The 27,970-nt window shown below is 44.3% G+C and overlaps 1 protein-coding gene across 7 annotated transcripts in view; it reads right to left on the reverse strand.

Annotated features, from left to right (window-relative positions):
• The window catches only part of GDPD4 (glycerophosphodiester phosphodiesterase domain containing 4), a 51,091-nt gene extending 32,674 nt beyond the window's left edge, over window positions 1-18,417 (reverse strand). The window contains exons 1-5 of one of the 7 annotated variants that reach the window (XM_039537749.1): window positions 18,325-18,417; window positions 15,916-15,986; window positions 13,555-13,763; window positions 5,002-5,105; window positions 2,209-2,302 (exon numbers count right to left, since the gene is read on the reverse strand). In XM_039537749.1, the coding sequence (XP_039393683.1) occupies window positions 2,209-2,302; window positions 5,002-5,105; window positions 13,555-13,737 (381 nt within the window). In that variant the 5' untranslated portion in view covers window positions 13,738-13,763; window positions 15,916-15,986; window positions 18,325-18,417. Of the gene's footprint in view, window positions 1-2,208; window positions 2,303-5,001; window positions 5,106-13,554; window positions 13,775-15,915; window positions 15,987-16,695; window positions 17,715-17,758; window positions 17,833-18,324 lie in introns of those variants that run through there. The other 6 variants (XM_039537730.1, XM_039537733.1, XM_039537714.1 and 3 more) reach the window with 6 other exon arrangements.
• Between the last annotated feature and the right edge of the window lie 9,553 nt (window positions 18,418-27,970).

Below are 27,970 nucleotides of genomic sequence, written 5' to 3' on the forward strand. Positions count from 1 at the left end.
TCTGTGGCGATAAAAGCTTTCACCAGGTTAGTACTAAACTGGAGCAATCCTGTGCTTGACAGAAGGAGTCAGATTTCAGAATTGCAGCGGTAAGGCACAGGGAGCTGTTTCTTTCCCTTGACCAGAAATGGCAGTGTGTTTCCAAGCAGCAGGGCTATGGTTTTTTTCCCTTGATTACTTTCTGTGTTCTCGTTTCCTTCTTATCCTAATCTTGTTTACTTCGGGGCTTATTGCCTTCCGGCACCCACCACTCTTTCACATAGATGCATGGAGCAATATCACCAAATTAGACGCAGTTCTGCAGTAAGTAGGGCAAGTGCCATTAGAAACACTGCAGCTTTGCTATGGCTTCTGTAAAGCAATACAGTCCCGGACTAACTGGCACCTAGCTAGCTGAAGAGACCCCTGTAGCTCCCGTCACCACAGTATCTGAGCACCTCACAGTCTTTGATGTATTTGTCCCCTATGTGGTAAGGCAGTGCTATTATCCCCATTTTAAAGTGGGGACCTGAGACACAGAAACACTAAGTGACGTGACCAAGATTGCACAGGAAGTCTGCAGCAAAGCAGGGAATTAAACCTAGATTTTCTAAACCCTAGGCTAGTACCCTAGCCAGTAGGCCATCCATCCTCTCGCATGGTGGGGTGGTGGGGTGGGTGAAGCTCTCACCCACCAATGCCTGTGATGGATCTGTTCTGTAGGGGACAGACCTCAGGCTCTAGGGCAGGACGGATAGCTCAGTGGTTTGAGCATTGGCCTGCTAAACCCAGAGTTGTGAGCTGAATCCTTGAGGGGGCCACTTAGGGATCTGGGGCAAAATCAGTACTTGGTCCTGCTAGTGAAGGCAGGGGGCTGGACTTGATGTACCTTTCAAGGTCCCTTCTAGTTCTAGGAGATAGGATATCTCCATTCATTAATGTGTTGCCTTTCACCAGCACCAAAATCACCTTCATCAAGTATTTATATTTGCACCATTGCTAAGCAGGAGAGTGGTTACCATTTTCCATTTATGTTGTGGTAGCACCTAAAGGCCACAGGCAAGTAGGGCCCCTAGTTGCTGCCTTTTTTTATTTACAATGTTAGAATAAAATGTTATAATTTATTTGTACTACAGTAGTGACCAGAGCCCAGTCGTGAATCAGGACTTCATTGTGCTAGGCTCTGTATAAACACAGAACAAAGTCTGCTCCCTGTCCTGAACAGCTAACAATCTCTGTATAGGAGGAGAGGGACAACAGGTGAATGCAACAAATAGATGAGGACCAGCACAAGGAAACGAAGAAATAAGAATCATGTAGATCATTAGTGACATAGATGAGACCAAGATGTAACCTCAGATCGGATCCAGCCCCCTAGAATTTCAAAGTGTGTTTGGGGGAAGGGGAATTCAGAGTCAAATATCTGAGACTGAACCAGTTTCTTGGGTTTGGATTCTAGATCCAGAAGGGGGTCATTTTCTGAATCCGTTTTGTTGTTAAGGTTTTTGCTTTGTTTTGTGGGAGTGGGGGTGGGCGGGGAGAGAAGATGGTAGAAATTTCAGGACAACAACATCTATTCTCGTAACAGTTCCACCACTGTGAACAGTGGAAATCACACAAGATCAGTGCCTCTTACAATATGTCCATGTACTGTGGGACAAAATTCTCAGATCAGTTAGGATCTTATGAGATTTTTAAACGGTAAGATCCCATGTGATTTTTGCAGTTGTGGGCAGAATTTTCAGGACAGCTGTTTGTGAGGGTGTGCGCCCTTTTTGTTTAAATCTGTAGCAGTAAACTAGGCAGGGGAGGGGCAGGGTATGTTTCTAATTAGAAGGTCCACAGTAAAAGAGAGAGAGAAGCAAAACAGTTTTAGGGATAATAATGCTTTCTGCATTCTAATGAATGCCCTTGTTCAGGGTTAGAAGAAGAAAAGTGACTCTTTCTGTGATTCTTTACCATTGATGCTTGACTGAGTTTTTAATACTTTTGTGCTGTCAAACCCAAACTTTAGCCGAGACTAAATGTCAGATGCAAACACCACTTGCTTGGTCCATAACTAGCTGTTAGGTAGGGTGCCCGGATAGCAAGTGTGAAAAATCAGGATGGGGGGATAATAGGAGCCTATGTAAGAAAAAGTCCCAAATATCAGGACTGTCTCTATAAAATCAGGACATCCGGTCACCCTACTGTCAGGCAACAGCACTGTTTAAAGATAATGTTACTTACCAGTAACAGTGTGATGTAGGTAAACAAGACTGCAGCTAGAATCAGAAGAAGAACAGACCAGAGGAACCAGTGGCCTATGTTTCCATAGTTGTACCTAAAATGCAATAAAATCTTGTAAACTGTCTGCAATTATTAAGAGTTCCATTTAAATAAATGTAAGTAACAAATTCCCTTCCATTCCCCCATTCTCCCCTCCTGAAGGAATACAGCTATGCATTTCCTACTAGGAGGAAACATGTTCATATAATGGAATCCACCTTCATAAAACTGGAGTGACCATAACACAAATGGCAAGGTAGGGATAAAATGTATTTCTGAGCACTGGTCCAAGAGCATCGCTCAGATAAGCTTGCTGGTCCTGAGAGTAGTGGATTGATCCAACAAAGTGTTTCTAATTCTGGCAGGCTACACAATATTGGAACTTAATGACATCCTTTGGAATAATATCTTGTTTCCCTGCCACATCCGCACCCCTCTTCATCTGGACATTACTTAACTAGCCAATCCCTTACAAACTGCTCGCCTTATGTGTCACTTGGAATTCCTCGTTTTCACCTTTATATGAAGTCTTGGTTTCTAGCACTAACATTTTAGGACAAGACCTAACAACACAATATCAGAATTCAGCTTTCTTTGCAACTGGTCCATACACATGGCACTTCTGGCTCGGCTAGATGGTGCCTTTCCACAGTGAACCACTCCATTCCCACCCTCTTTAACAACCAAAAATCCACCAATTTGGGGCTGAGTGGAGAAAGGCACAGGGTTTTTATTTACTTTCAGAACTTGTAAAGCACTCAAAGACCAAAATGTTGAGCCAAATATGCTGTAAATGCCCAGATTAAGATTAGGAGGCGGTGCTGCACAGTTACTGACCCAAATAAATAACAATGTTACAGTTTTTCCCCCAATCTTGGAGTTCACTGAACTCTGATTGGTTCTAGGTGTCTAATTTGCATGATCACTTCATGCATATTTCAGAATGCAAGGATTTGCATAGTCATCAGCTGATTATTTCTCAATATCCCTGCTGTGAACAGGCATATCGCTCAACTCCGATTGGCTATGATAATCCTTCTGCTCTGGTGTATTCAAAATTTAAGCTGTTTGACAAACACAAAGTTGCCTTCCCAGCTTGACCTTTTTAGATGAAGCAGGAAAAATCCAAGAGAAGGAGCAGGGAAAAAAACAAACAGTGTTTTTGTTCATTTCATTTAATCTCCCCATCCCTCTTCCCATGGTGCCTTTCCCTAGAGACAGGCAGGGCACATGTCCCCAGAACAATTGTTATGCTTGAATTACAAACATCTTTATATTGGAAAGGAAGGATGCTCTTGTGGTTAAGGCACTAGACTGAGTCTCAGATCTAGATTCAGTTCCAGGCTTTGCCACACACTTTCCATGTGACCTTGGGCAAGTCACTTTGCCTCAGTTCACCCATCTTCAAAATGGGAATAGCAATCCTTCCTTTCTTCCACCCTTTGTCTGCCTTGTTTATTTAGTTTGTGAACTCTTTGGGTCAGGGACTGTCTCTCACAATGCGTGTGTACAGCACCGAACACAACGGGAGCTCGACCTAGGTTATGGGTTCTAGGTGCTACTGTGATACAAATAATGATAATCTGCTCTGGGGGAATGCCAGCCCTTCCCACCCCACTCAGTTTTGAAGCTGTGTAAGTAAAAGGTATAATAGATACTCAGGGGGCAAGACCCTTACTGAGCTGTGGGGAGAAAGGGAAGGTGGTGGGAGGGAGGAAAGTGAGGAGGTGAAGAGAAGAGGAGAGATAATGGATGAGCGTAGGAAGGGAAGACAGACCAAAGTATTTTGTTTGCTGACAGCCCATTTTGACTTTTGTAGGTATTGTCTTTCATTTCACAGATAGTTTAGGGCCAAAATTTTCACCCATGGGAGCCTAAAGTCAGGCTCCTAAATACATATTTACACCTCGAGCCACCCAAAGCATCTCAGCTCTGCTCTGGTAAAAGTCAAGCCTCTTAAATTTAGATGGATTGAAGATCCTGACTTTAGGTATCTGGATATGAAAATGTTGGCCTTGATATTTAAATAAGCATTTCCATCTAACAACAACTTGAAGATACTTCCTGTTATAACCCGGGGATAACAGTACCCCGTGGCAACAAACACCAGAGCCTTTGGCCTTGGACTGTATTTTCTGTAAAAACCTCACTGTTCTGCTTCTGAGCTTATTCAGCCCAGGAGACAGTCATTAGTTTGTAAACAAGCAGCACCATCATGATATCCCCAGAATAAAACTCAGTCCTTTACATCCCCCAAGTGCCCTCGGTGCATTAACTAACTAATCCTCACAGCCTGACCAGGGTAAGCAAGAATTAGCCCCAGTTTACAATTAGGAAAGGCGCCACACAAATTGGTTAAGGATCTAACATGCTGAGCAGCTCCTGTGAGATGAGGATGAGGCGTCCTTGTGGCACCTTAGAGGTGCCACAAGGACTCCTCGTTGTTTTTGCTGATACAGACTAACACAGCTACCCCTCTGAATCCTGTCAGATGCTGAGTATTCTCAGTTCCCCTTACAGGCAATGGGGGCTTCTCACAGGATCATGCCCAATGCGATGTACCCAGCTTCGCACAGCTGGGTGTTGTCAGAGCTGAGAGAAGAACTCTGGCTTTCCTGATGCTTCGTCCCGTGCTCAGTATATTAGAACACACTGCCTGACCTCATTACCCTTCCTTCATCTCCAGGCAGACAACTGGTTATTGACAAGCCTAATTTCAAATGGGTGGGGGAGGAGGGAGACTGTGGCACTTACCAGTCGAAGTTATTGTAGTCATTCTTTGCTTCCCCCCACATGTACAGAAAGACCAAAGAGAGGCAGAATGCTCCAACGAGAAATGGGAAGAACACACATTCCCACTGGAAACGGAGAGAAAGGCCAGGGGGTTAAAGCCTTGTTTACACAACGACAGACAGCGTACACTGCAGGTATATTTTTGACCCTCAATTTATCCCAGATGCATGAGGCTTGGTGTCAGAATCACAGAAGTCAGAGATCATGGAAAGGACCTTGTTAGATCGCCTAGTCCAACTCTGTACTGGCAGGGGAACGTTCCCTACAATTTATTCTGCAGCGCTTTATCAGAGCTTTAGATCACTCATGTGATGGAGGCCTCCCACCTCTTCCCATAGGAGACAATCCCACAATCTACCTGATCACACCATTTATAATTTACCCTGATTTTTAGCTTAAATTTTTCTTTTCTTAATTCAGCCCCATTACTCTTAGTTATATCGCCTGTTCCAGTGGCGCTCAGCATGAGAAGAAAATGAAGAAACTCTTTACAGTTGTCGCATTTGTTATTTATTTGTATTGCGGTAGCACTGAGGAGCCACAGCCATGGACCAGGACTCCATTGTGCTAGGCGCTGTACAAACACAGGACCAAAACATGGTCCTTCTCCAGAGTCAGAGTGGAGTGTGATGTGAAAGTAAGGTCAGAACTCCAAGTAGCTACTCTGCAGATGCCCTGCAGCAGAACATGGAGGCCGCTTGTGCCCAAATGGAGTGAGCTGTGATACGCCCAGGAGGGGGAAGCTTGGCTAGTTTGTAGCATTCTAAGATGCATCCTGAATCCCACTTAGAAATCCTCTGTGAGGATATGGATTCTCCCAACACCCTTTCTGCCATGGCAACAAAGAGCCTTGGAGATTTTCTAATGGGTCTGGTTCTCAGCAGGTGGAATGCCAGGGCATGCCTGACATGAAGGAAGTAAGTCTCTTCTCCTTGGAAGAAGCATGGGGCACTGGGAAGAGTACAGGTAAGTGTATTGATTGATTGGTGTGGAACTCAGACACAATCTTGGGGAGGAATTTGGGGTGTAACCTAACAGAAACCTTCTCGTGAAATACTGTGTAAGGAGTGTCTGCCATCATGGCTCCCAGCTCACTGACCCTTCTTGTCCAAGTGATGGCTACTAAGAACACGACCTTCGTGGACAGGTGGGTCATGGCACATGTGGCCAAAGATTCAAAGATCGGGCCTGCACGTGTTGAGAGGATAAGGTTAAGGTCTCATTGAGTCATTCCCCCTATGACCAGTGGGAAGGTCCTGATCAAGACCTTCATAAATCAAAACGCGGTCAGGTGTGTAAAGATAGAACTGGGGGGGGAGGATGGCACTAATCACTGCTAGGTGTACTCACAGTGAACTGACGGCTGACCCTGAGGTCTTTGAGAAGAGGAGATAGTCTCGGATAATTGGAACACCCACAATATCAAGTGAATGCTGGTAGCAACATGTCCAGGCCAAAAATCACCACCATTTAGCCATGTAGCAGAATCTAGTAGGATCCCTGCTGCTTGGGGTCAGGATTTCCTGAACAGGGGTGGAGTATGAGCATTCTACCTCTGACACCAGGGCCGGCTCTAACATTTTTGCAAAAAACAAAAACAAAAACCCGAGCGCCGCCCCGCCCTGAAAAAAAAAAAAAAACCTGAGTGCTGCCTCACTCAATCAAAAAAATCAAACAAACCCCAAGCACCACCCTGCCACACCAAACCAAAAAAACCCCAAACCCCGAGCACTGCCCCGCCGTAACAACCCTCCCGAGCACTGCCCCGCCAAAACAAAAACAACCCCCCCGAGTGCCGCCCACCAAAACAAAAAAAAACCCGAGCGCCGCCCCGCCAGAAAAAAAAAAACCCGAGCGCCACCCCACCACCCCAAGATTGGCCGCCCCTTACAAGGTGCCGCCCCAAGCACGTGTTTGGTTGGCTGGTCCCTGGAGCCAGCCCTGTCTGACACCCATCCAAACACCAAGCTGCGAGGCCTGCGAGTGCTAGTTGGGGTACTTGACTTTCCCCTCATCCTGAGTTAAGAGATCCTGAAATGCATGGATCCTGATAGGCAGGCACGTGGACATCGTCAGGGCTCTGTGAACCAGAATTGTGTGGGCCAAGGGTGTGAAGAGGAGTATGGTGGTTCTGTCACGTTGAATCTTCCATATAACTTCTGGTGGTAGGCGGATGGGAGGAAAGGCATATCTGAGGTCATCTGTCAGGGAAAGCATCGCCTTGGGAGTCTTGGCCTATGGCTCCCCTGGAGCAATATATCGGAAGCTTTCTGTTCATCTGGGATGCAAAGAGGTCCCATAGCACAGTCCCCCATGGAGCGAATATGGGGGTTTGTTTTGTGTGGTGGAGCTCCCATTTGTGGTCTGCAGAGAAGCTTCTGCTTAATCTGTGTGCTAGGGAGTTCTGAGCACCCAGGAGATATGTATGGTGATATGATTTCTGATACACCTGTTCCAAAGTCTGATCGCTTCCACCCAGAGGGGATGAGATCTCACTCTTCCCTGTTTGTTTATATAGGCCAAGGATCGGCAACCTTTGGCACGTGGCCCACCACGGTAAGCCCCCTGGCGGGCCAGGCCAGTTTGTTTACCTGTCGTGTCTGCAGGTTTGGCCAATCGCGGCTCCCACTGACTGCGGTTCGCTGCTCCAGACCAATGGGAGCTGCAGGAAGCGGCAGCCAGAACATTGCTTGGCCCACGCCACTTCCTGCAGCCCCCATTGGCCTGGAACAGCAAACCATGGTCAGTAGGAGCCGCGATTGGCCGAACCTGTGGACACGGCTGGTAAACAAACCGACCCACCAGGGTGCTTACCCTGGTGGGCCGCGTGCCAAAGGTTGCCGATCCCTGATATATGCCACTGTGATGATATTGTTGGACATTATTTGTACATGAAGTGAGCGTACGAGGGGAAGAAAGGCCTTGCACAACAGGCCAACTGCTCTCAGGTACCCTGAGGTCCAGGTACCCTGAGCAGTGTGACAGTCTAAGTAATCACCCCATCCTGTAAGGGAGGTATACCTCAAGATGGTGGCCCTCCGTATGGGAGGGCTGAAGAGAGTCCCCACTGCCGTTGTTCAGGTTCGACCACCAAATGAGAGAGGTGAGAACTCCAGAGAGAAGGTGACTTTCGAGTCAATGTGATCCCTGTTTGGTTGATAGGCCGAATGGAGCCAACCCTGTAGGCACTACAAGTGGAGACTAGTGAAAGGCATCACGTAGGTGCATGCAACCATGTGGCCTAACAGGGAGAGACACCGATGCACCGTCGTTCAAGGTTTGTAGGTGATGCAAGAGATCAGGTTTCTCATCAATGATCACATAAGATCTGTCTGCAGGAAGAAAAGCTCTCACAGAGATAGAGTCCAGCTGTGCTCCTATAAAATACATTGTCCTTGTGGGTGACAAAATGGACTTGTCTTTGTTTATGCAAACACTTAGGTGGCATGGAGGCACTGAAGAAACTCTGTTGCTCACATAACTTCTTGGCGAGATTGGCCTACCAAGAAGCAGTCGTCCAGGTATGGAAATACCCTATATCCCCAATGTTTCATCTGGACCACTACCATGGTGAAAACTTTCATGAATACCCTGTGTGCCTTTGCAAGTCCAACAGAAATGATGAGGAACTGGTAGTGCTCTTGGCCATCCCTGAAATGCAGGAACTTCCTGTGTGATGGGTGAATGTCCATATGGAAATATGCTTCCTTCATCTGAAAAGCCATGAACCACACTCCCTCCTGAAGGGAGGAGATTATAGTTGCCAGTGTAATCATCCTGAATTTCAGTTTTTGGATAAAGATGTTGAGCTGCTGAAGGTCCAGGATGGGTCTTCATTCTCTGTCTTTTTGGGGGATTAGGAAATATGGGGAGTAGAACCCTCTCCCCTGATAATGAGTTGGGACACTTCTATTACCCCCTGGTGCAACAGGGATTCCACCTTCTGTTGAAGAATCAGTTGGTGAGGGAGTCCCTGATGGAAGTAGGAAGGTGGTTTGTGAGGAGGGAAAGAAAGAAATTCTATGGATAATCTCCAGAACCCAACTGTCTATGGTCATCTTGCTCCGACTCTGGGTGAAGAAAGTAAGACGGCCTCCAAAGATGATGGGAGGAGAAGTAGGTGGCATCTGCATGGGTCTTGATGTGCATGTCAAAAATGGCCTTTGTTGCTTACAAGGAGCTTCAGGTGGATGCTGGTAGTATGGGGTAGGTGCAGGAGGTAGTTGTGGTTGAAAGTGTGGCTGTCTCTGGTGTTTCCTTCTAGGGGCTGGCGTGTAAATCCCCAGGGATCACAGGGTGGATCTCGAGTCCTTTACAGAGTGTAGTCACTCGACTGTCTTTTCATTAAAAAGGTTGGATTCATCGAAGGGGAGATTTTGGAAAATATTTTGGACCTCTATAGGGAAGCCTGGCGATTACAGCCACGAGTCCCTTCTCATGGCCAGTCTTGTGGCCAAAGATCTGGATGTTGTGTCTGCAGAATCTACCTCCCCTCGTCCAGAGAGGACTGGAACTGGACTTGGTCTTCCATGGGGAGTTTGTCTTTAAATTCCATAAGACTGATGTAGGTGTTAAAATTATATTTTGCTAATAAAGTTTGGTAATTAGCTATATAAAATTTGAAGCCTATGGAGGGGGAAACCTTCCTACTAAGGTGGTTCTGTCTCTTTGACCAGTTATCTGCCAGGGTAGATTTTGGTAGTGCAGTCAAGCTCTCTCCATAGTTGCCTGTACCACCAATGAATTAGGGGCAGGATGGGGAAAAAAAGAAGTCAGCCCCCTGGGCCAACACAAAATAGCGTTTTCAGCTCATTTTGGTGTAGGTGCATAAGAAGCTGATGTGTGCCAAACCAATCTGGCTGGTTCTAATATGGCCTCGTTAACTGGAAGGGCCACCTTGATCAGTCCCTGTGGCTGTAAAATGACGTTTAAGGTCTTGAAGGTCTTGAAACTCCTCTAGCAGGATGTGTAGCTCATTAGCAACCCTTTGCAACAACTTCTGATATTGCCAGTGGTCATTCAACAGAGAGGGCCACAAAGGAGTGATAGTATCATCCAGAGATGCTGAGGAGGCCCCTGTCGGAATCGGCGGTACCAGAGGAACACCAGTTCCATCTGGTACACTGACAGAAGTATTGGAGCATAAGCTTTCGTGGGTGAATACCCACTTCGTCAGGTGCATGTATTCACCCAAAAAAGCTTATGCTCCAATACTTCTGTTCGTCTATAAGGTGCCACAGGACTCTCTGTCGCTTTTTACAGATCCAGACTAACACGGCTCCCCCTCTGATATCTGGTACACTGACGGAACTGGTTGATTGGGGGTGGGTGGGGAGTGGTACAACTCCTGAGAAGGGTCTGAGCACCTGCCATAGGGGTCCCAAGGGCCCCCATATGGCCAGAAGAAAGGATCGGTCACTGTGGCCCCCACAGGAATCTATACCAGGTGGGGGTCAGAACCCGAAGATTAACAGCGACTCAGCTGTCTACCAGGGCTCGAGCAATGGTGCAGCTACCTCCTCTGACGCCTCCAATTCTGAGCATCGTTCTGTTGGTAATGGTGGCATCACTGGTACTGAGGCACTCCTGCCTGATGGATAAAGATGGGACCTCTCCTGAGACAACGGTAACGTTTCCTCCTCTGGGATAGCAGATGAAATTCAATGTTGATAAAAGCAAAGTAATGCACATTGGAAAACATAATCCCAACTATGCATGTAAAATAATAGGGTCTCAATTAGCTGTTACCACTCAAGAAAGAGATTTTTGGAGACATTGTGGATAGTTCTCCAAAAACATCCATTCAGTGTGAAGTCGCAGTCAAAAAAGTGAACAGAATGTAAGGAATCATTGAGAAAGGGATAGATAATAAGACAGAAAATATCATATTGCCGCTATATAAATCCATGGTACGCCCACATCTTGAATACTGTGTGCAGATCTGGTCATCCCATCTCAAAAAAAGATATATTGGAATTGAAAAAGATACAGAAAAGGCAACAAAAATTATTAGGGATATGGAGCAGCTTCCATATGAGGAGAGATTAATAAGACTGGGACTTTTCAGTTTGGAAAAGAGATGACTAAGGGCGGGATATGATAGAGGTCTATAAAATTATGACTGGTGTGGAGAAAGTAAGTAAGGAAGTGTTATTTACTCCTTCTCATAACACAAGAACTAGGGGGTCACCAAATGAAATTAATAGGCAGCGGGTTTAAAACAAACAAAAGGAAGTATTTCTTCACGCAACGCATAGTCAACCTGTGGAACTCCTTGCCAGAGGATGTTGTGAAGGCCAAGACTATAACAGGATTAAAAAAGGAACTAGAAAAGTTCCTGGAGGATAGGTCCATCAATGGCTATTAGCCACGATGGGCAGGGATGGTGTCCTGAGCCTCTGTTTGCCAGAAGCTGGGAATGAGTGACAGGGGATGGATCACTTGATGATTACCCTGTTCTGTTCATTCCCTCTGAAGCACCTGCCATTGGCCACAGTCGGAAGACAGGATACTGGGCTAGATGGACCTTTGGTCTGACCCAATATGGCCGTTCTTATGTTCTTCTGCATCCTGGGACCCTGGGCATAGTCCTGGGACCAGTGAGGATTTCCCCAGACTGCGGGAGTATTCTATTCTATACTAACTAGAATTCCTAAGTTACGATATAAACTATGTTTTACAGGTTCTGCAATAGTGAAGAGGACACAATTCCGACTCAGGCCATGCAGTGGTAAGAAAGAACAGGAGAGGTGTCAACTCACAGTGCCTCTTATACCCTCAGTCGGAAGCCAAGGAAAGTTGCTGTGCATGCGTGGGTCAATGGACCCTGCTTTGAAGAAATTCTAACCTTGGGCACATGCCGCACATGCATACCCAGATGTGGAATACAAATAGGGACCATCACTCAAAGAAGAATCATAGATTCCAAGTCCATAAGGGATCACCAGGATCATTTAGTCTGACCTCCAATATAACACACGGCACAGAGCTTCCCTATAATAATTCCTAGAGCAGAGCTTTTAGAAAAACAGCCAATCTTGATTTTAAAATTGGCAGTGATGGAGAATCCACCAGGATTCTTGGTAAATTGTTCCAATGTTATTAGCTCTCCCTGTCAAAAATTTCCAGTTTGAATTTGTCTAGTTTCAACTCCAAGCCATTGAATCTTGTTATACCTCTCTCTGGTAGATTGAAGAGTCCATTATTAATTATTTGTTCCCTATGTAGATATTTATAGATTGCAATCAAGTCCCCCCAAAACCTTCTCTTTGTCAATCTAAATAGTTTGAGCTCCTTGATTCTACTACTGTAAGGCATGTTTTCTAATCCTTTAATAGTTCTCTGAATCTCCTCCAGTTTATCAACATCCTTCTTGAACTGCGGTCACCAGAACTGGACACCGTATTCCAGCAGCAGTTGCACCAGTGCCAAATAAAGAGATAAAATAACCTCGCTCTGCTCCTACTCCAGATTACCCTGTTCGTGCATCCCAGGATTGCTGTTCGGGCCACAGATCACACGGAGAACTCATGTTATCACGACTCCCAAAACTTTTTCAGAGGATAGAGTCCCCCATTCTGTAAGGATAGCCTACATCCTTTGTTCCTAGATGTATTCAGTTACATTTAGCATATTATTTGCTTGCACCCAGCAATCCAGACTGCTCTGAACCAGTGACCTATCCTCTTCATTAGTTACCACTCTCCAATTTTTGTGTCATCTGGAAACTTGTGGTGATTTTATATTTTTATGATTTTATGTTTGTGATGATTTTATGTTTTCTTCCAGATGATTGATAAAAAATGTTAAATAACATAGGACTAATCCCTGCGAGACCCCACTGGAAACACATTCACTTAATGACAATTCCCCGTTTACACTGAACTATCAATGAGCCAGTTTTTAATCCATGTAATGTGTGCCGTGTTAATTTTATAGTGGTCTAGCTTTTAACCAAAATATTGTGTGGTACCAAGTCAAATACCTTACAAAAATCTAAGTATTACCTTTTTCTACCAATCTTTGTAAACTCATAAAAAATATCAAGTCAGTTTGACAGGATCTATTTTCCATAAATCCATGTTTATTTGCATGAATTACATTACCCTCCTTTAATTCTTTATTAAATGAATCCTGTATCAGCCATTCCATTATCTTGCCTGGAATCGATGTCAGACTGATTACTCAGATCATCCTGTTTACCCTTTTAAAATATTGGCACAACATTAGGTTTCTTCCAGTCTTCTGGAACTTCCTCAGTGCTCCAAGATTTATTAATGGTCCAGAGAGCTCCTCAGCCAGCTCTTTTAAAACTCTTGGATGAAAGTTAACTGGACCTGCTGATTTTAAAATGTCTAACTTCAGTAGCTTCTGTTAACATCCTCCAGAGATACTAGTAAGTTTTCATGAGGCATAAATCAGGGCAGAGTTTGGCCCATAGCACCTTTTGAATACAAGTGTAATGATGGACTTGTCCCATAACTAACAGCTCACGGTAACAACATGCTAACATACCATCTTGCAGCAGCATTGTCCTGGCTCAGTCCTTCTCCGCTGGTATCGCTTCCACCGGCAGCTGTAGAGCCCCGCCAGGCAGGAGATGAAGGGCTGATGTTCATACCGCTGCAGCAAGTGCCGACGCACCACCTTCAACTTCCCAAACTTGAGCTTCTTGAGACTGACGGAACTGCTGTCCATCTGAGGGGGCTTATCTCATTTTCTCTCTGAAATGAAACTGAAAATTATCAGGGGACGTTTGTCCCATATCTGCTCTTGCCTCACTGGACAACACATTTCATGTAGCCTGTCTGACTAGCAGGCTTGCGCCAGATTTTGCTCTGAGTTAGACCTACTGTGTAATCCAGAGGTAGGCAACCTATGGCATGCGTGCCGAAGACGGCACGCAAGCTGATTTTCAGTGGCACTCATGCTGCCCGGGTCCTGGCCACCGGTCCCGGGAGCTCTGCATTTTAATTTAATTTTAAATGAAGCTTCTTAAACATTTTAAAAGCCTTATTTACTTTACATACAACAATAGTTTAGTTATATATTATAGACTTATAGAAAGAGACCTTCTAAAAATGTTAAAATGTATTACTGGCACTCAAAACTTTAAATTAGAGTGAATAAATGAAGACTCGGCACAGCACTTCTGAAAGGTTGCTGACCCCTGGTGTAATCCCATTAGGTCATCCATTCTCCTGCATGTAAAAAACTGAATGGAAAAGGGAACCTCCAAAGGATGAGCTGCCAGCCTCCTCCGTTGGCCTGCCAAAACTGGCAGGACAAGAGGGATGTGAAGATATGTGTACTGTTTCTTTAAGACTGGTAGGAAGGGAACTGAGGCAGGTTCTATACAGGAGCTCGATAGTAAAGCAGAGAAAAGAGTGGATAATATTGTTTCCATTATCCTGACGGAGTCCCTTGTTCAGGGACAGAAGACAGAGTCTCCTTCTGTGAATCTTCATACATCGGCACTTGATTTCAGAGCTAGTTGAAGTTTTTTCCATCAAAAAGCCTTTTGGGGTTTTTGGGTCAGGGGCTGTTGCCTGATCTTTGGATTGTGTATTAATAATATTGATTACTTAAGAATTCCCAGTTAACACTCTGAGGTTTGATAGGTACCTGTCCAAAGATCCAGCCCAGTATTATTAAAATTACTGTTCAGTTGGGAACTACAGTGTGCACAGTTGCAATACCCACTCTTAGGAGCCCTTCTGTTTTTGTAACTGTTTTAATAAAACAGTTAGCAAAGTCACCAACACTCTAACCCAGCAAGGTAGATAAAGATAATACAGAACGCACATCTGAACATCCAAATACTCACACCATCCCTTGCAGAACAACCTGAAATGTTAATCATTATCTTCCTCAAATAACTTTTATAATATGTTATACTTACACCACTACACCTAATGCATATTCAGGAAGGCTTTTTTCCCTGCTTCCTTATTTGTTTGCTCACCATCCTACTATTAGCGTGACCTTATCCATAGGTTACTTTATTAATGATCTAAGCATATTGTCATATACGTCAGTTTGTTGCCAAGGCAAGTTTGTGGTTATGCATCTGTGGATGTTCTTATCCTACAATATCCAAAAGCTGGTATTCATTCCACTTATGCCTATACCTTACCTAGCAAATAGCTATAGCCTACGGGGTTCAGGCTTTAAAGAGTGCTCTTGGTTTTGTGAGCAAAAGGTATTTCCTGCTATTTGACTCCTTCTGTGTTCAGAGACACAGAACTTTGTGCCATTCTTTGTAAAAAAACAAAAACAAAACAAAAAAAACCCTACATCAAAGACATACCTATTACCAATTTCTATGCCGTACTGGTTCACACACAGGGCCCCAAATTTTGACTATCCACTCAGGTCAAAAAGGGGAAACACTGTACCTGTATAAGACACCTTTATACAGGTATAACTACAACCAGGCCGGAAGTTGTACCACTATCATTATATCAGTAAAAAAACAAAATCCCCCGCCCCAACCAGTTATATTGGGGCCACTTTTAAGTGTAGACTGACCTTTAGTAGCAGTAAAGAGGACTACATAGGAGATGGTTTAGTAATTAGGTTTTAAACACAAAACTTTCAAAAAAATTATAACTAATGTGTGAGCTCACTTTGGAACAGACCGTGCAAGTGGCACAACAGTGCGAGCTAGTGAAAAAGTAATTCACCTGAGAAGAAAGGACTGAGATTATGGTGCAAGAAGTAGGGGGGTGGGGGGGAGAAAAAAAAACCTCCCATGGGAGAAAACAGAAGCACCATTAAAAAAATCCTCTTATGAGCACTGAGTTAGTTGGCAAAAGCGATTTTGTTATATTGGAGAGCTTGGGAAGTGATAGTGTGTCACTTGATACATATTACCTGTTTGGATCTGAAATCAGGAATGTCTCCTGCACGGTTTAGTAAGTCGCACAGGGCTCTGCCTTCTTTACCTAATTTATAAAATACAATAGTTAAAAATAGAAATGTGCAGTTCACACTTTCCATCCTTATGCATATTTCCACACAATGAATTGCTTGTGAATGACCTACAGAGCAAGAGTTTATTTTTTTTAATTTGAAGTTATTTGATAAATCATTTGAAACAATGGATACATTCAAAAAATCTCCTGAGCCATTCACAGACAATTTGCCAACAGAAGAGGAGGTGAAATTGGTCAATTAGTTACCAACTTTATCTAATATGTTCTGTGTTAAATTCTCTCCTCTGTGGTGATGCAAACGAGATTGAATTATGGCTGTGTGTGTTTCATGCAAATCTATACATGAAAAAGATTAACACATATCACTCCAGCATTGCCAACACCAAGTGTTCAAAAATCATGGGCCAAACCTCATAATACCATGAAATAGCTTAAAAAAATAAGTGCTGGATTATTTTTTTTCATCTCAGTTTTTAAGACGTTAGATTACACTCAGGTCATGTTTTCAAAGCTTTTCTCTGCAAACATAAGAGCTAGAAACTTCACTTTTTCTTTGATAAAGCTGAGTTTCTAAATCAATCACTTGCCTCCAAGGCTTGCAGCTTTAAGACAGACACCAAATGTCACAAGAATCACAATAAAATTGCAGAACTCGATGTCGTTATTTATATAACGTCAGAAAAGTGCTGTATGGATTATAAACCAGTCTGAGCATTACCTCTGTCCAGGAGAGTTACAGCAGATCTAATGCTTTTATTCTATTTGCATCGCTTACGTATTTTGCATTGTTCCATTAATGCGTCAGCTCCTGTTCTTGGATATTTGGGACCAGGTTATTCCTTGGTTTTTATTCAGTCCTTACTTGGGGGTTGATCCTACACTACTGAGGGCAACAGAAGCTTTGCCATTGGGGTCGATGCAAGCAGGATCAGGCATTTAGACAAAAATGGGAATTTGCCTAGTAAGGACCTCAGGATTTGGGCCATTTTTACTTCATGCTTTCCCAGAGCAGTCTTAGAGCTCCCAAATCTACAACTATGGGTATCCCATAGGGCAGAACCTGCACTCCATGTGCGCCCAACGCCAGTGACTTTGGAAGTTTGACATGTACCAGGAACGCAGAATCAGGCCTTTACTAAGTATCGAGGTGCTTATCTGGTTCCATCACCACAGTATCTGAGCATCTCACAAACATGAATGAATTTACTCTTCCAACGCCCTTGGGAGTAAGGGAAGAATTAGTCTGGGCCCCAGTTCAGCAAAGCACTAAGCAGACGCTTAACTTCAAAGATGCCCTGATGAACTGGAGTCTTACTTTTTCTTTATAAATCATTTCCACAACCCCACCCCCAACCCGCTAATAATTTTTTAGCAACATTAAAATTGAACTCCCCCTAGTGGCGTGGGGTGAGCAGACGTGAACGGAACATACAAGAGGCACTTTCACTTAGCTCTGCATTTTGTAACTTGTGTATAAAAGCCAACATTTCATTCGCCATTTCACATCCACCTCACGTCACATTGCCAGCCCCTCTTGCCCCTAGGTTTCAGCCTTGCTGCTGTCTGGGTTTCTCCTTCCCACGTAATGTCTGTATTTCAGACCATTTGTCCCCGGATCTCTTAGCTTCATTTTTCCAGGCTGAATGTGCTTTTCTTTGCCCAGTATTGAAACCAGCTTGTTATTAACTCTCTCCCGGGTCTCTATAATCTTTTCACACTGAACTACGCCCCCAGCCCTTGTCTCTGTTTGCCCTGTCCCTTCTCTTTCTCTACTCAGAGACCTGCTTTCCTGCTTCTCGCTTCCCAGTGGCTGTCGCCCAACGGACACAGAACTTTCCAGCCTTGGTTCCAGGAATGTCATCAAGCATTACATCAGCTTATCTTAAAGGGCCGGTAAATTCTAACGGGGCAATAAACCCAGCAGCTAATGGACATATGCCAACTTGCACCAGATTGACCATTAAGAATCAAGAAACCCACATAAACCCCTCCAGATTTTTGGTGTTACTGATGAGATGAAGTTGTGCGGCCTTTGTGAATGGGATTTGTTGCATCTCTCAGACTGGTCAAATTAGACATTGGTTAGATTGGTGGCCACCCACAACTATTGTGACCTACAAGACTATAAGATGCAAACGTATTTGTATTTATTGTTACCTGTCCCCCACCCCTGTTTGTTTAGTCACCTGTTACAATCCTAGAATTAGTTTTATCAGACAGAGACTGTCTGTATTTGGTGTGATTACAATGGGGCCGTCAGCCCTACTAACAACAGCAGAGAGGGGCCTCCATTGTCCTAACTCCTAATCACCTAACATAAAAGTGATTCATAACTGAGGCTACTCACGACATAGGATCTGTCTATGTCTGGACCAGGACCAGCAGTCATGGATTATCCAATGGCAACTCTACAAATTCGTCTTCTGTTTTTCAGTTTTCTATAGAAAGAGTTAAAGGGCAGAGTTAAGGTTATTTAGGTGTTCTTGAGTCTTTTCCTTTAAGTGTCGCCTTAATGTGGAATTTCCAGGATTTGTAACGTTTCTGTTTTTATGAGAAAATGACAAATGTTCCCTCAGAGGTTTTTAATAGACCACAAATCTTAACTCCATGCAGGTTATATTTTGCCTAGGAATTTCCTTAGCATTTTTAATAGGGTTGAGATAAACTTCCTTGATATAGGATATTCATTGTGGCCCAGATCTTCAAACATGCTCAGCACCAAGCAACAACCACTGGCATATAAATTAAGTGGCCAGATTTTCAAATGGTACCTAAATTAATATTTCATTTAGATGGCTAAATCGGAACTCAGCTCTTTAGAAAAATCCAGCCCATGTCATGTATTGTACATCTGTGTAGTCAAAATAATATTGAGTCAATCAATAGAGGGCAGTAGGAATAAAGCAGTGGGTACCCTGTTTGCCTCTTTCCAGGGATTGGAGTAGCATTGTAAAGTCTGGAGGGGGTAAGGGAAGGCCTTTTGAAAAGTATTGGGGTAGCCCTTTAGAGTGCAGATCCCAGATGAGCCAACCTACTCTAGATGCTCCTTTATTCTGCAACTGTGTGGACCATAACATGACTAAAAATTGAGCTTTTGGAGCCAGGAGAATGGAGAGTAGAGTGATTTAAAATAAAACTGAAAGACAGCAGCCAAGAGGAGGAGAACAAACTTTTGACAAGCTTTAAACAAATTAGAAAGAAACCATTTTCTTCTAGGCAGGAGCAGTAGAGATGCCATGATGGAAGAGGTGTTGTATTAATTTAGATGCGCTCAATGGGCTAACAGTGTTAACATAACCTTTAAACAGTGTTAAGCGAGGTTTGGGGTTGGATATGTGGAGACGGCAGCCTGCTTAGTATCACAGCAAACACACCCTTCAACATCCTTTTAACCTTTTATTAAAGATAAAGAAAAGAAGGAAAAAATAGTTAAAATATTTGGAACGCGAAGTATGGAATAAGGCTTCCATTTTAACACCATCCCTTCTTCCCTCTTCCTTTAGCTGGAGAGAGTTTATAGGAGGAAAAACCTCCTTGTTTGACAGTCTCAGATAGTATCAACATGGCAATAACTGTCCTTTTGAGGCAAAGAGAAGTTGGTTGACATGAGCTGGAGCTGCTGTTGTTACTTCTGTTAACTCTGATCCCATTACATCCCAGTTGGTGGTTGGGATTCTGCTGGAGCTGGTAGGGATGCCGATGTCACCTGGGTCTCTCTCTCTCTCTCTGGCCAGGTCTGGTTAGGACACCTCAGGATTAGGAGGAAGAAGGTCTGGGATCCCAGGAGAGGGTGGGGGTGGCAGCCATGATGGTGAAGTTTGCTCCAGTAGGTGCAATCTGTTCTTCCATATTTCCCCCTCAAAGTCTCAATCTTTTAGGACCCACAAAGAAAGTGGTTTACCAGGCATGATCTTAACACTGTCCTTGACTCGTATCAGTAGCCTATTTGTTTGGACTAGTTCAGTCTATCTCCCTTTCGTTCCTTTTCCCACTGACATTTGTTATTACAGGTTATTGTGACAGCTCATGAACTTTCATGGATTTTTTACCATTGAGCTCCCAATTAGGATAAACTTGTAGGCCCATTTATCACATTTTTCTTTCTAGCCCTAAAGCCTACCTCTGACCATGGCTATATACCAATTACCTCAGAGAAATTGGAGGGGAACTTCATCTGTTAGCAGTGTAAGGCTACAGATTATTACATTGGGGCAAGAGAATCCTCCGCAATTCCTCACCAGCAATCTGTTTATATGCTAGGCCAGTGTTTCTCAACGACTGGTCTGTGGACCACCGCTGGTCCCTGAGATCTCCCTGACACAGTGTAGGAAGGCAGCAAGCCAGTCCCTGGTATCAAAAAGGTTGAGAAACACTGCTCTAGGCCCTTGATTCAGCAAAGTCCTTAAGCCAGGGGTAGTCAATAGGCAGACCAGGGGCCAAGTCCAGATCGCCAGATGCTTTTGAACGGACCCTGAAATCTTTTTATTTACTTATCATCATTATTGTTTATTATTTTTTCTGGAGTCTGGACCTTGATTAGACCTTGGCTAAGAAATTTGGACCTTGACAAAAAGTAATTGACTACCTCTGCCTTAAGCACATGCTTAAAGTTAACCACCTGTATAGTTCCAGTTGAAGTCACTGGGACTATGCGCGTATCTAAAGTGAAGCATATGCTTAACTGTTTTCCTGAATCAGGACCAAAAAGAGTTAACATCCTTTGAGAAGTGAGGCAAATAAATAAAAACACAAACTGGGGTGATTAAAGTAGGGACCTAAATGGAAATATTCTCACTGCTGACTTCAGTGGGAGCAAAGTTCAGACACCACTGAGCGCTTATGGAAATCCCCCCTGGGGTGGCCTGATTTTCAGAAATGCTGAGTGTGATGTTGCACTCTGTAATGCTTTATAAAAATATGTTTATAAGTGTGCATATGATGTAACTGTGATATGCTTTATGCAAAAGGTCTCTTGTAAGGTATCATTACAAAGCTTATAATCTACTGAGTGTGTTCATCCTATTTGTATCTATGTGTCATTTTTATATCTAAAAATAGAAATATGAAGTATTACTTCTGAAGTCCTATTGTAATTATACAAAGTGGGGGCCATTAATGTTGCCTTGGAATCTTGATGGCTCCCATTAACTAGGACACTTGATTGTGAATGGCTCTGTTTACTTGCAAAACTTCCTGGGTACCTGCAGACGAGCTCTGGAAGAATGAAGACTGAGGTCTTACAGTGAGATGTGATCATGTCACCTGAACAGGAATCCATCTTTAACCTGCTGCTTTTCCATTTAAAAGGAGTGGTGGGAATCCAGAGAGAGAGAGAAAGGATTCCCGCCTTGTGCCAAAGATATAAAAGGGGGTGGAACAGAACAAAGGGCTGGGGGCAGTCATGAAGAAATCCCCTAGTTACCACCTGAGCTGGAACTAACAAGGATTGTACTGGGCCCAGACTAGAAAGGAGTCCAGGCTGTGAAAAAAGCTTATTGGAACATCTCTGAGGGTGAGATTTCATCTGTAATCAGTTTCTTAATGTATTAGGCTTAGACTTGCGTGCTTTGTTTTATTTTGCTTGGTAACTTACTTTGTTCTGTCTGTTATTACTTGAAACCACTTAAATCCTACTTTTTATACTTAATAAAATCACTTTTGTTTATTAATTAACCCAGAGTAAGTGATTAATACCTGGGGGAGCAAACAGCTGTGCATATCTCTCTATCAGTGCTATAGAGGGTGGACAATTTATGAGTTTACCCTGTATACGTTTTATACAGAGTAAAACGGATTTATTTGGGGTTTGCATCCCATTGGGAGCTGGGTGTCTGGGTGCTGGAGACAGGAGTACATGCTGAGCTGTTTTCAGTTAAGTCTGCAGCTTTGGGGGCATGGTTCAGACCCTGGGTCTGTGTTGCCGCAGGTTAGCGTATCTGGCTCAACAAGACAGGGTTCTGAAGTCCCAAGCTAGCAGGGAAAATGGGCTCAGAGGTAGTCTCAGCACATCAGGTGACAATCCCAAGGGGGTCTCTATAACCGAACCCGTCACACTGAGCATCTGCAACTTATACCAGTCAACAGTAGCTGCAAGGGGCCAGTACTTTGGGGCCTTCCATAAATAGGAATTCAGACTTCTGAGGTTAGGCACCCACATAGGAAAATAACTGGCCAAAGTAAAATGTTGCGCTGGACCATGTTAAGAACATTACCCTCCCCACCCCATACCCCACCTTCGCCCCTTCAGTGGCACCTGCTACCTGCTCGTCCTATATTACCTGACAGGTATGAGAGAGTTGTATCCCTCACCTTTAAACGAGTGCTGCAGTAGGGTTCACTCCTGGGACCCACATTGGGGCACTGCAGTTCCATGGTGCTACTGTCCGTTTGCGGGATCAATCTCGCTCCAGTACTCTGCAGATATGAGGGCATGGACGGGGGGAGGTTTCTCTCGCAGACCAGAATACAGAGGTTGGCACGTCTCCCTTACAAGACCTTATTCTTTGACTAATAACAGAAAGGGCCAAACCTCCACGGATCAAAATAAAAATGGAAGTGAGCAAAATGTCTTGCAATCCACAGTGCTGGCATCACCTCAGCCTCTAGCCCACTGCACAGGTGCCACAAGAGAGTGAGGACCGAAGCCAGAATGGCTCGTCCGTGACACCTCTGAAGAACTGCCATGCATTTCTCCACAACTTCCTCCCCTCCTGCACCCACAGACCCAACTGGACAGTTTCTTTCAGTACAGAACTCCAAAGCATCCCCCAAAATCCTGAGGGCAGCTCTGTCCATTAAAGTGATCGCCCTTTTCGTTCTAACAGCATTTCTTCATTATCTAAGTTGCCATCACGGATGGTTACATTTATTCTAGATGATTTTAATAGAGAGAATATCGTACAGTGACTCACAAAGCAATCTGAAGAATTAATACAGTGGGGAAGATGAATGCAGACTGCTGTAAAAGTATTTTAATGGCCATCATGGCCAGATCTTGCAGTGTCTAGTCTATACACAAGCAAAATCCCCCCATCACAGCTTTCTCCAGAACTCTGCATGAAGCATCACCTGCCAGCACTGGGCCAGCACTGGTATCATGGAGGCCTCAACTCTTTATTGTATTGATATTGTCCTTTGAGAGATGTCTACATTGCAAGTGGAAGGCATGATTAGCACATGTAGTCAGACACGAACTAGCTAGATCAAAGCTAGCTTGAGTAACAGTAGCACTGAAGCCACGGCAGCATGAGCAATGGCACCGGCTAGTCTCCTGAGTGTGTACCTAGGTCCCAATAGGGCAGAGCTTCACACGGGGGCTTTATCGTTACTCAAGCCGGCTTTGAGCTAGCTAGATTAAAGCTGGGGTGTGTCTACACGTGCTGCAATCACACTTCCTGGTTGTAATACAGAACTAGGACTATCGACCACGCTGTGCTTGTACGGTGTGCACAGCGGGGCCTCGTTCTCAGCTGGCTCCTTGCCCCCACCACAATACAAATAATAAACAATAGCACCTCTCAGCATAATATTGTTAATGGCTGCCATCAGCAGAGTCTTGCGCCCAAAGACAACCACAGAGCTTGTTAAAGCCGATGGACACTCTCTCAGTCTCAGAAGAAGGTGCAATCACGTCCCTTTGTGTAGGAAAAACAGCTGAAGCTGTCCAAGGCTCTAGGCTGCTGGGCAGGACAGAGCTACGCCATGTAGAACTAAGGGATTTCCCTGGTGGAAAATACAGGGACTAGGATATTGGCTGTAGCCTGTGTGTGTTGGAAGCAGAAAGCCAGGAGAAGTAGTTGTGGACATGATCCTGAGAGAAAGCACAAAGACGGAGCTTCTTGGGCACAGGGCTCTCTAGAGTGGCAGATTTGGGGATTTCTGAGCACTGAAATTGCCTCTGTTTGTTTCTACTGTGTTCAGGAAAACAGGGCTGTGTGTACATTTCTGTAAGTAAGCAAGATTACACCAAGAATATACCTGACTTAGAGCATCAACTTCTCATTTCTAAGCAGAAACCACCCTGCAAGGCCTGGGACATTGGCTGACCACCAAAAGGGGTAACATGACACAGCCCCACGGGCGTATGCAGCACTGTACAGTGGGTGAACCATATGGACCAGTCAACGGGTCCCTAAGTCAGCATTCAAAGGCACATGTTAAAAACAAGGCAGAAAGCAGAGCTTGCACACCATGGGGTTTGGGCACCAGAGCTGGAACCCTTCATGGCAGAGGTGGGCTTCTAGACATCTGTTGAACAAGGAAAGGGAGGGAGCTTGGCATATACAATACTGGGCACTTAAGCTTGAAAATGCAAGCAGGGAAATGAAGGGGTAAGAGCTGGGGGGGCAAGAAAAATACATAAATGGGAAGCTTCAAGCATGTGCCCAGTTCTGCAAAATGTCTCCTAAGGAGAGTCCAGCTCCCTCCACAATTGCAGTATCTGCTCCTATGAAAGGGAGGAGCAAATTCCCCGGCAGCCTGAAAGGCTCCATTAGGCTTAAGAATGTGTCAGAACTTTTGAATCCTCAACAGGATCTTCTCCAAACCTTTCATTTTCACTGTGGCCTCCCTGGCAAAGCCCTTGGCTCCATTTCCCTCCCCTTCACTCCTAAGTTCAGACCCAGCCTTCCACCACACTCCCATGAACCCCATGATTACATCTCCTACTGACATTCCCTTCATATGCAGGCTCCCTACAATACTCTATCACCTGTTTCATCAGGCTTCTGCAAGCTCCCACTGATGCCTTTGCCCTCAGCAGAGTTCCCCATAACTCTCCTTCCCCATAGCTTCACCCTTGCAAACTCCCAACATCTCCCACCACTTCCCCACACACGTCTTTGCTTTGGATCGGAAGCTGCAAAAGCCTCCTTCCTGGGCCCTGACTACACAAGAAGCCTCCCAGGCTTCTAGAGCATTTGCATTCAGAAGCATCTGAGCCTAGTGAAGATGCGATCACAGCTGCTGGACCTGTACATTTATGCAGGTGGCCCATGGAACAGCACAGCAAATAAAAGGCCTAAACGAAAGGAAGTGCAAACTAGGATTCAGAGTGGTTCAGCCATTACAAGGGAACAGAGGGAGGCCAACTCTCAGAACTTGGGTCCAGATGCGTATCTGAGTCAGAACTTTCCTAAAGTTTATTGGGGGGGAGGGAATTGTTGTTCAGGCCCCTCTCCACTAGCAAAGGGTACATTGAAACTGTGAGACAATGGTCCACATGGGAGCCAGCACAATCTGAACCCCTTCGCTGGGACAACAACATGAGGCAACATGGCCAAGAGGTGAGCAAAGTTTAGGAATATTCAGTAAATCGAGGTGTGAAAGAGGCAACACACACTTCTGGAGTCCAATCTTCTTCCTAGCATGGAAAGACTTTGTTTGCTCACAGGTGAGCATAAGAACGGCCATACTGGGTCAGACCAATGGTCCATCTAGCCCAGTATCTTGTCTTCCAACAGTGGCCAATGCCAGGTGCCCCAGAGGGAGTGAACAGAAGAGGTAATCATCAAGTGATCCATCCCCTGTCGCCCATTCCCAGGTGAGCTTCTCTTTAATTACAGGCCTTTTAATAGGACCATTGGTTTCCCACTGTGTGAGTGAGTTGATAAAAAGCGAGACAAATAGTCCTGATGAGGGAAACGAAAGACATCCATTAAGCCACACAGGCCAAAGGTAGACTTTACTATGAACGGGACCCATTTGAATGTTTACAAGAAAAACCTGCCTCCTTGTTTTAATACAGTATGTGCTTTAGGGCCCATCAAGCTCTCTGGGGTCGAAGGGGTATAAATGAGGGCAGAATTCAGTTACTGGATTAAAGGAGTGCTGACAGCTTTATTACCAGGGCTTCCAACCCTACCCATCCCACATTCTACACAGCCCCTACACACATATGCTACAACATTTGGCAGGTGGGTTGGCATGGCTTTTTCAGCCATTACTAACATGCCTACAGAGTACACATGGCCATGGTGGTGAATGTTAGACAATAACAGATATGAGTCACTGGGAGCTGTGAGTGCTCTCAGCATCTCGGAAAAATCAGGCCACTTATTTGGCTGGATCTGAGATGCTTAACTTTAGATGCCCAGGTTTAAAAATCTTGGCCTAAGCACATGGCCCAAGGTGCCACAGGAAGCCTGACACAGAGATAGGAAGACAATGAGGAGTCTGGTGGCACTTTAGAGACTAACAGATTTATTTGGGTATGAGATAGGAAGAGAACCCAGAACTGCCTGCTCTGACTGTACGACCAACCTGCCTCGTTTCCAAGAGGGCTTAGAGGAAAGTGGTACTCTGATACATGGCTATGGGCCTCACTATAAGAAAATGGATGGAGACGGACCGATGGATTATTATTATTATACAGACACATTATTAAGGGCAGAAGAGCAAACTATCCCACTGCGTGGAAAGATAGGAACTATGGAAAGAGACCACCCTGGCTTAACCAGGAGACCTTCAATGATCAAAAAAAAAAAAACAGTCCTACAAAAAGTAGAAAGTAGATCAAATTACAAAGAATGAATATAAACAAATAACACAAGTATTTAGGGACAAAATTAGAAAGGCCAAGGCACAAAACAAGATCAAACTAATTAGAGACATAAAAGGTAACAATAAAACATTCTACAAATACATTAGAAGCAAGAGGAAGACCAAAGACAGGGTAGGCCCATTACTCAATGGGGGGTGGGGTGTTAATAATGGAAAATGTGGAAATGGCAGAGATAATTAATGACTTCTTTGTTTCGGTTTTCACCAAGAAGTTGGTGGGTGATTGGACATCTAACATAGTGAATGTCCATGAAAATGAGGTAGGATCAGAGGCTAAAATAGGGAAAGAAGAAGTTAAAAATTACTTAGACAAATTAGATGTCTTCAAGTCACCAGAGCCTGATGAAATGCATCCTAGAATACTCAAGGAGCTGACTGAGGAGATATCTGAGCCATTAGCAATTATCTTTGAAACATCGTGAAGATGGGAGAGATTCCAGAAGACTGAAAAAGGGCAAATATAGTGCCCATCTATAAAAAGGGAAATAAGGACAACCCAGGGAATTACAGACCAGTCAGCTTAACTTCTGTACCCAGATAATGGAGCAAATAATTAAGAATCAATTTGCAAACATCTAGATGATAATAAGGTGATAAGTAACAGTCAAGCATGGATTTGTCAAGAACAAATCATGTCAAACCAACTTAAGGTGGGTGCAAAACTAGTTGGAAAACCATTCCCAGAGAGTAGTTATCAGTGGTTCACAGTCCAGCTGGAAGGGCATAACGAGCGGGGTCTTGCAGGGATCAGTTCTGGGTCCGGTTCTGTTCAATATCTTCATCAATGATTTAGATAATGGCATAGAGAATACATTTATAAGGTTTGTGGCCGATACCAAGCTGGGAGGGGTTGCAAGTGCTTTGGAGGATAGGATTAAAATTCAAAATGATCTGGACAAACTGGAGAAATAATCTGAAGTAAATAGGATGACCATCCCCTGTCACCCATTCCCAGCTTCTGGCAAACAGAGGCTAGGGACACCTTCCTTGCTCATCCTGGCTAATAGCCATTGATGGACCTATCCTCCAGGAACTTATCTAGTTCTTTTTTTGTTATAGTCTTGGCCTTCACAACATCCTCTGGCAACGAATTCCACAGGTTAAAGAAATACTTCCTTTTGTTTGTCTTAAATCTGCTGACTATTTGGTGACCCCTAGTTCTTGTGTTATGAGAAGGGGTAAATAACACTTCCTTATTTACTTTCTCCACACCACTCATGACTTTAGACCTCTATCATATCCCCCCCTTAGTTGTCTCTTTTCCAAGCTGAAAAGTCACAGCCTCATTAATCGTTCCTCATATGGCAGCTGTTCCATGCCCCTAAACATTTTTGTTGCCCTTTTCTGAACCTTTTCCAATTCCAATATATCTTTTTTGAGATGTGGCAACCACATCTGCACGCAGTATTCAAGATGTGGGCGTACCAGGGATT

Source organism: Mauremys reevesii, linkage group 1, assembly GCF_016161935.1.
Source record: "Mauremys reevesii isolate NIE-2019 linkage group 1, ASM1616193v1, whole genome shotgun sequence".
NCBI lineage: Eukaryota > Metazoa > Chordata > Testudines > Geoemydidae > Mauremys > Mauremys reevesii.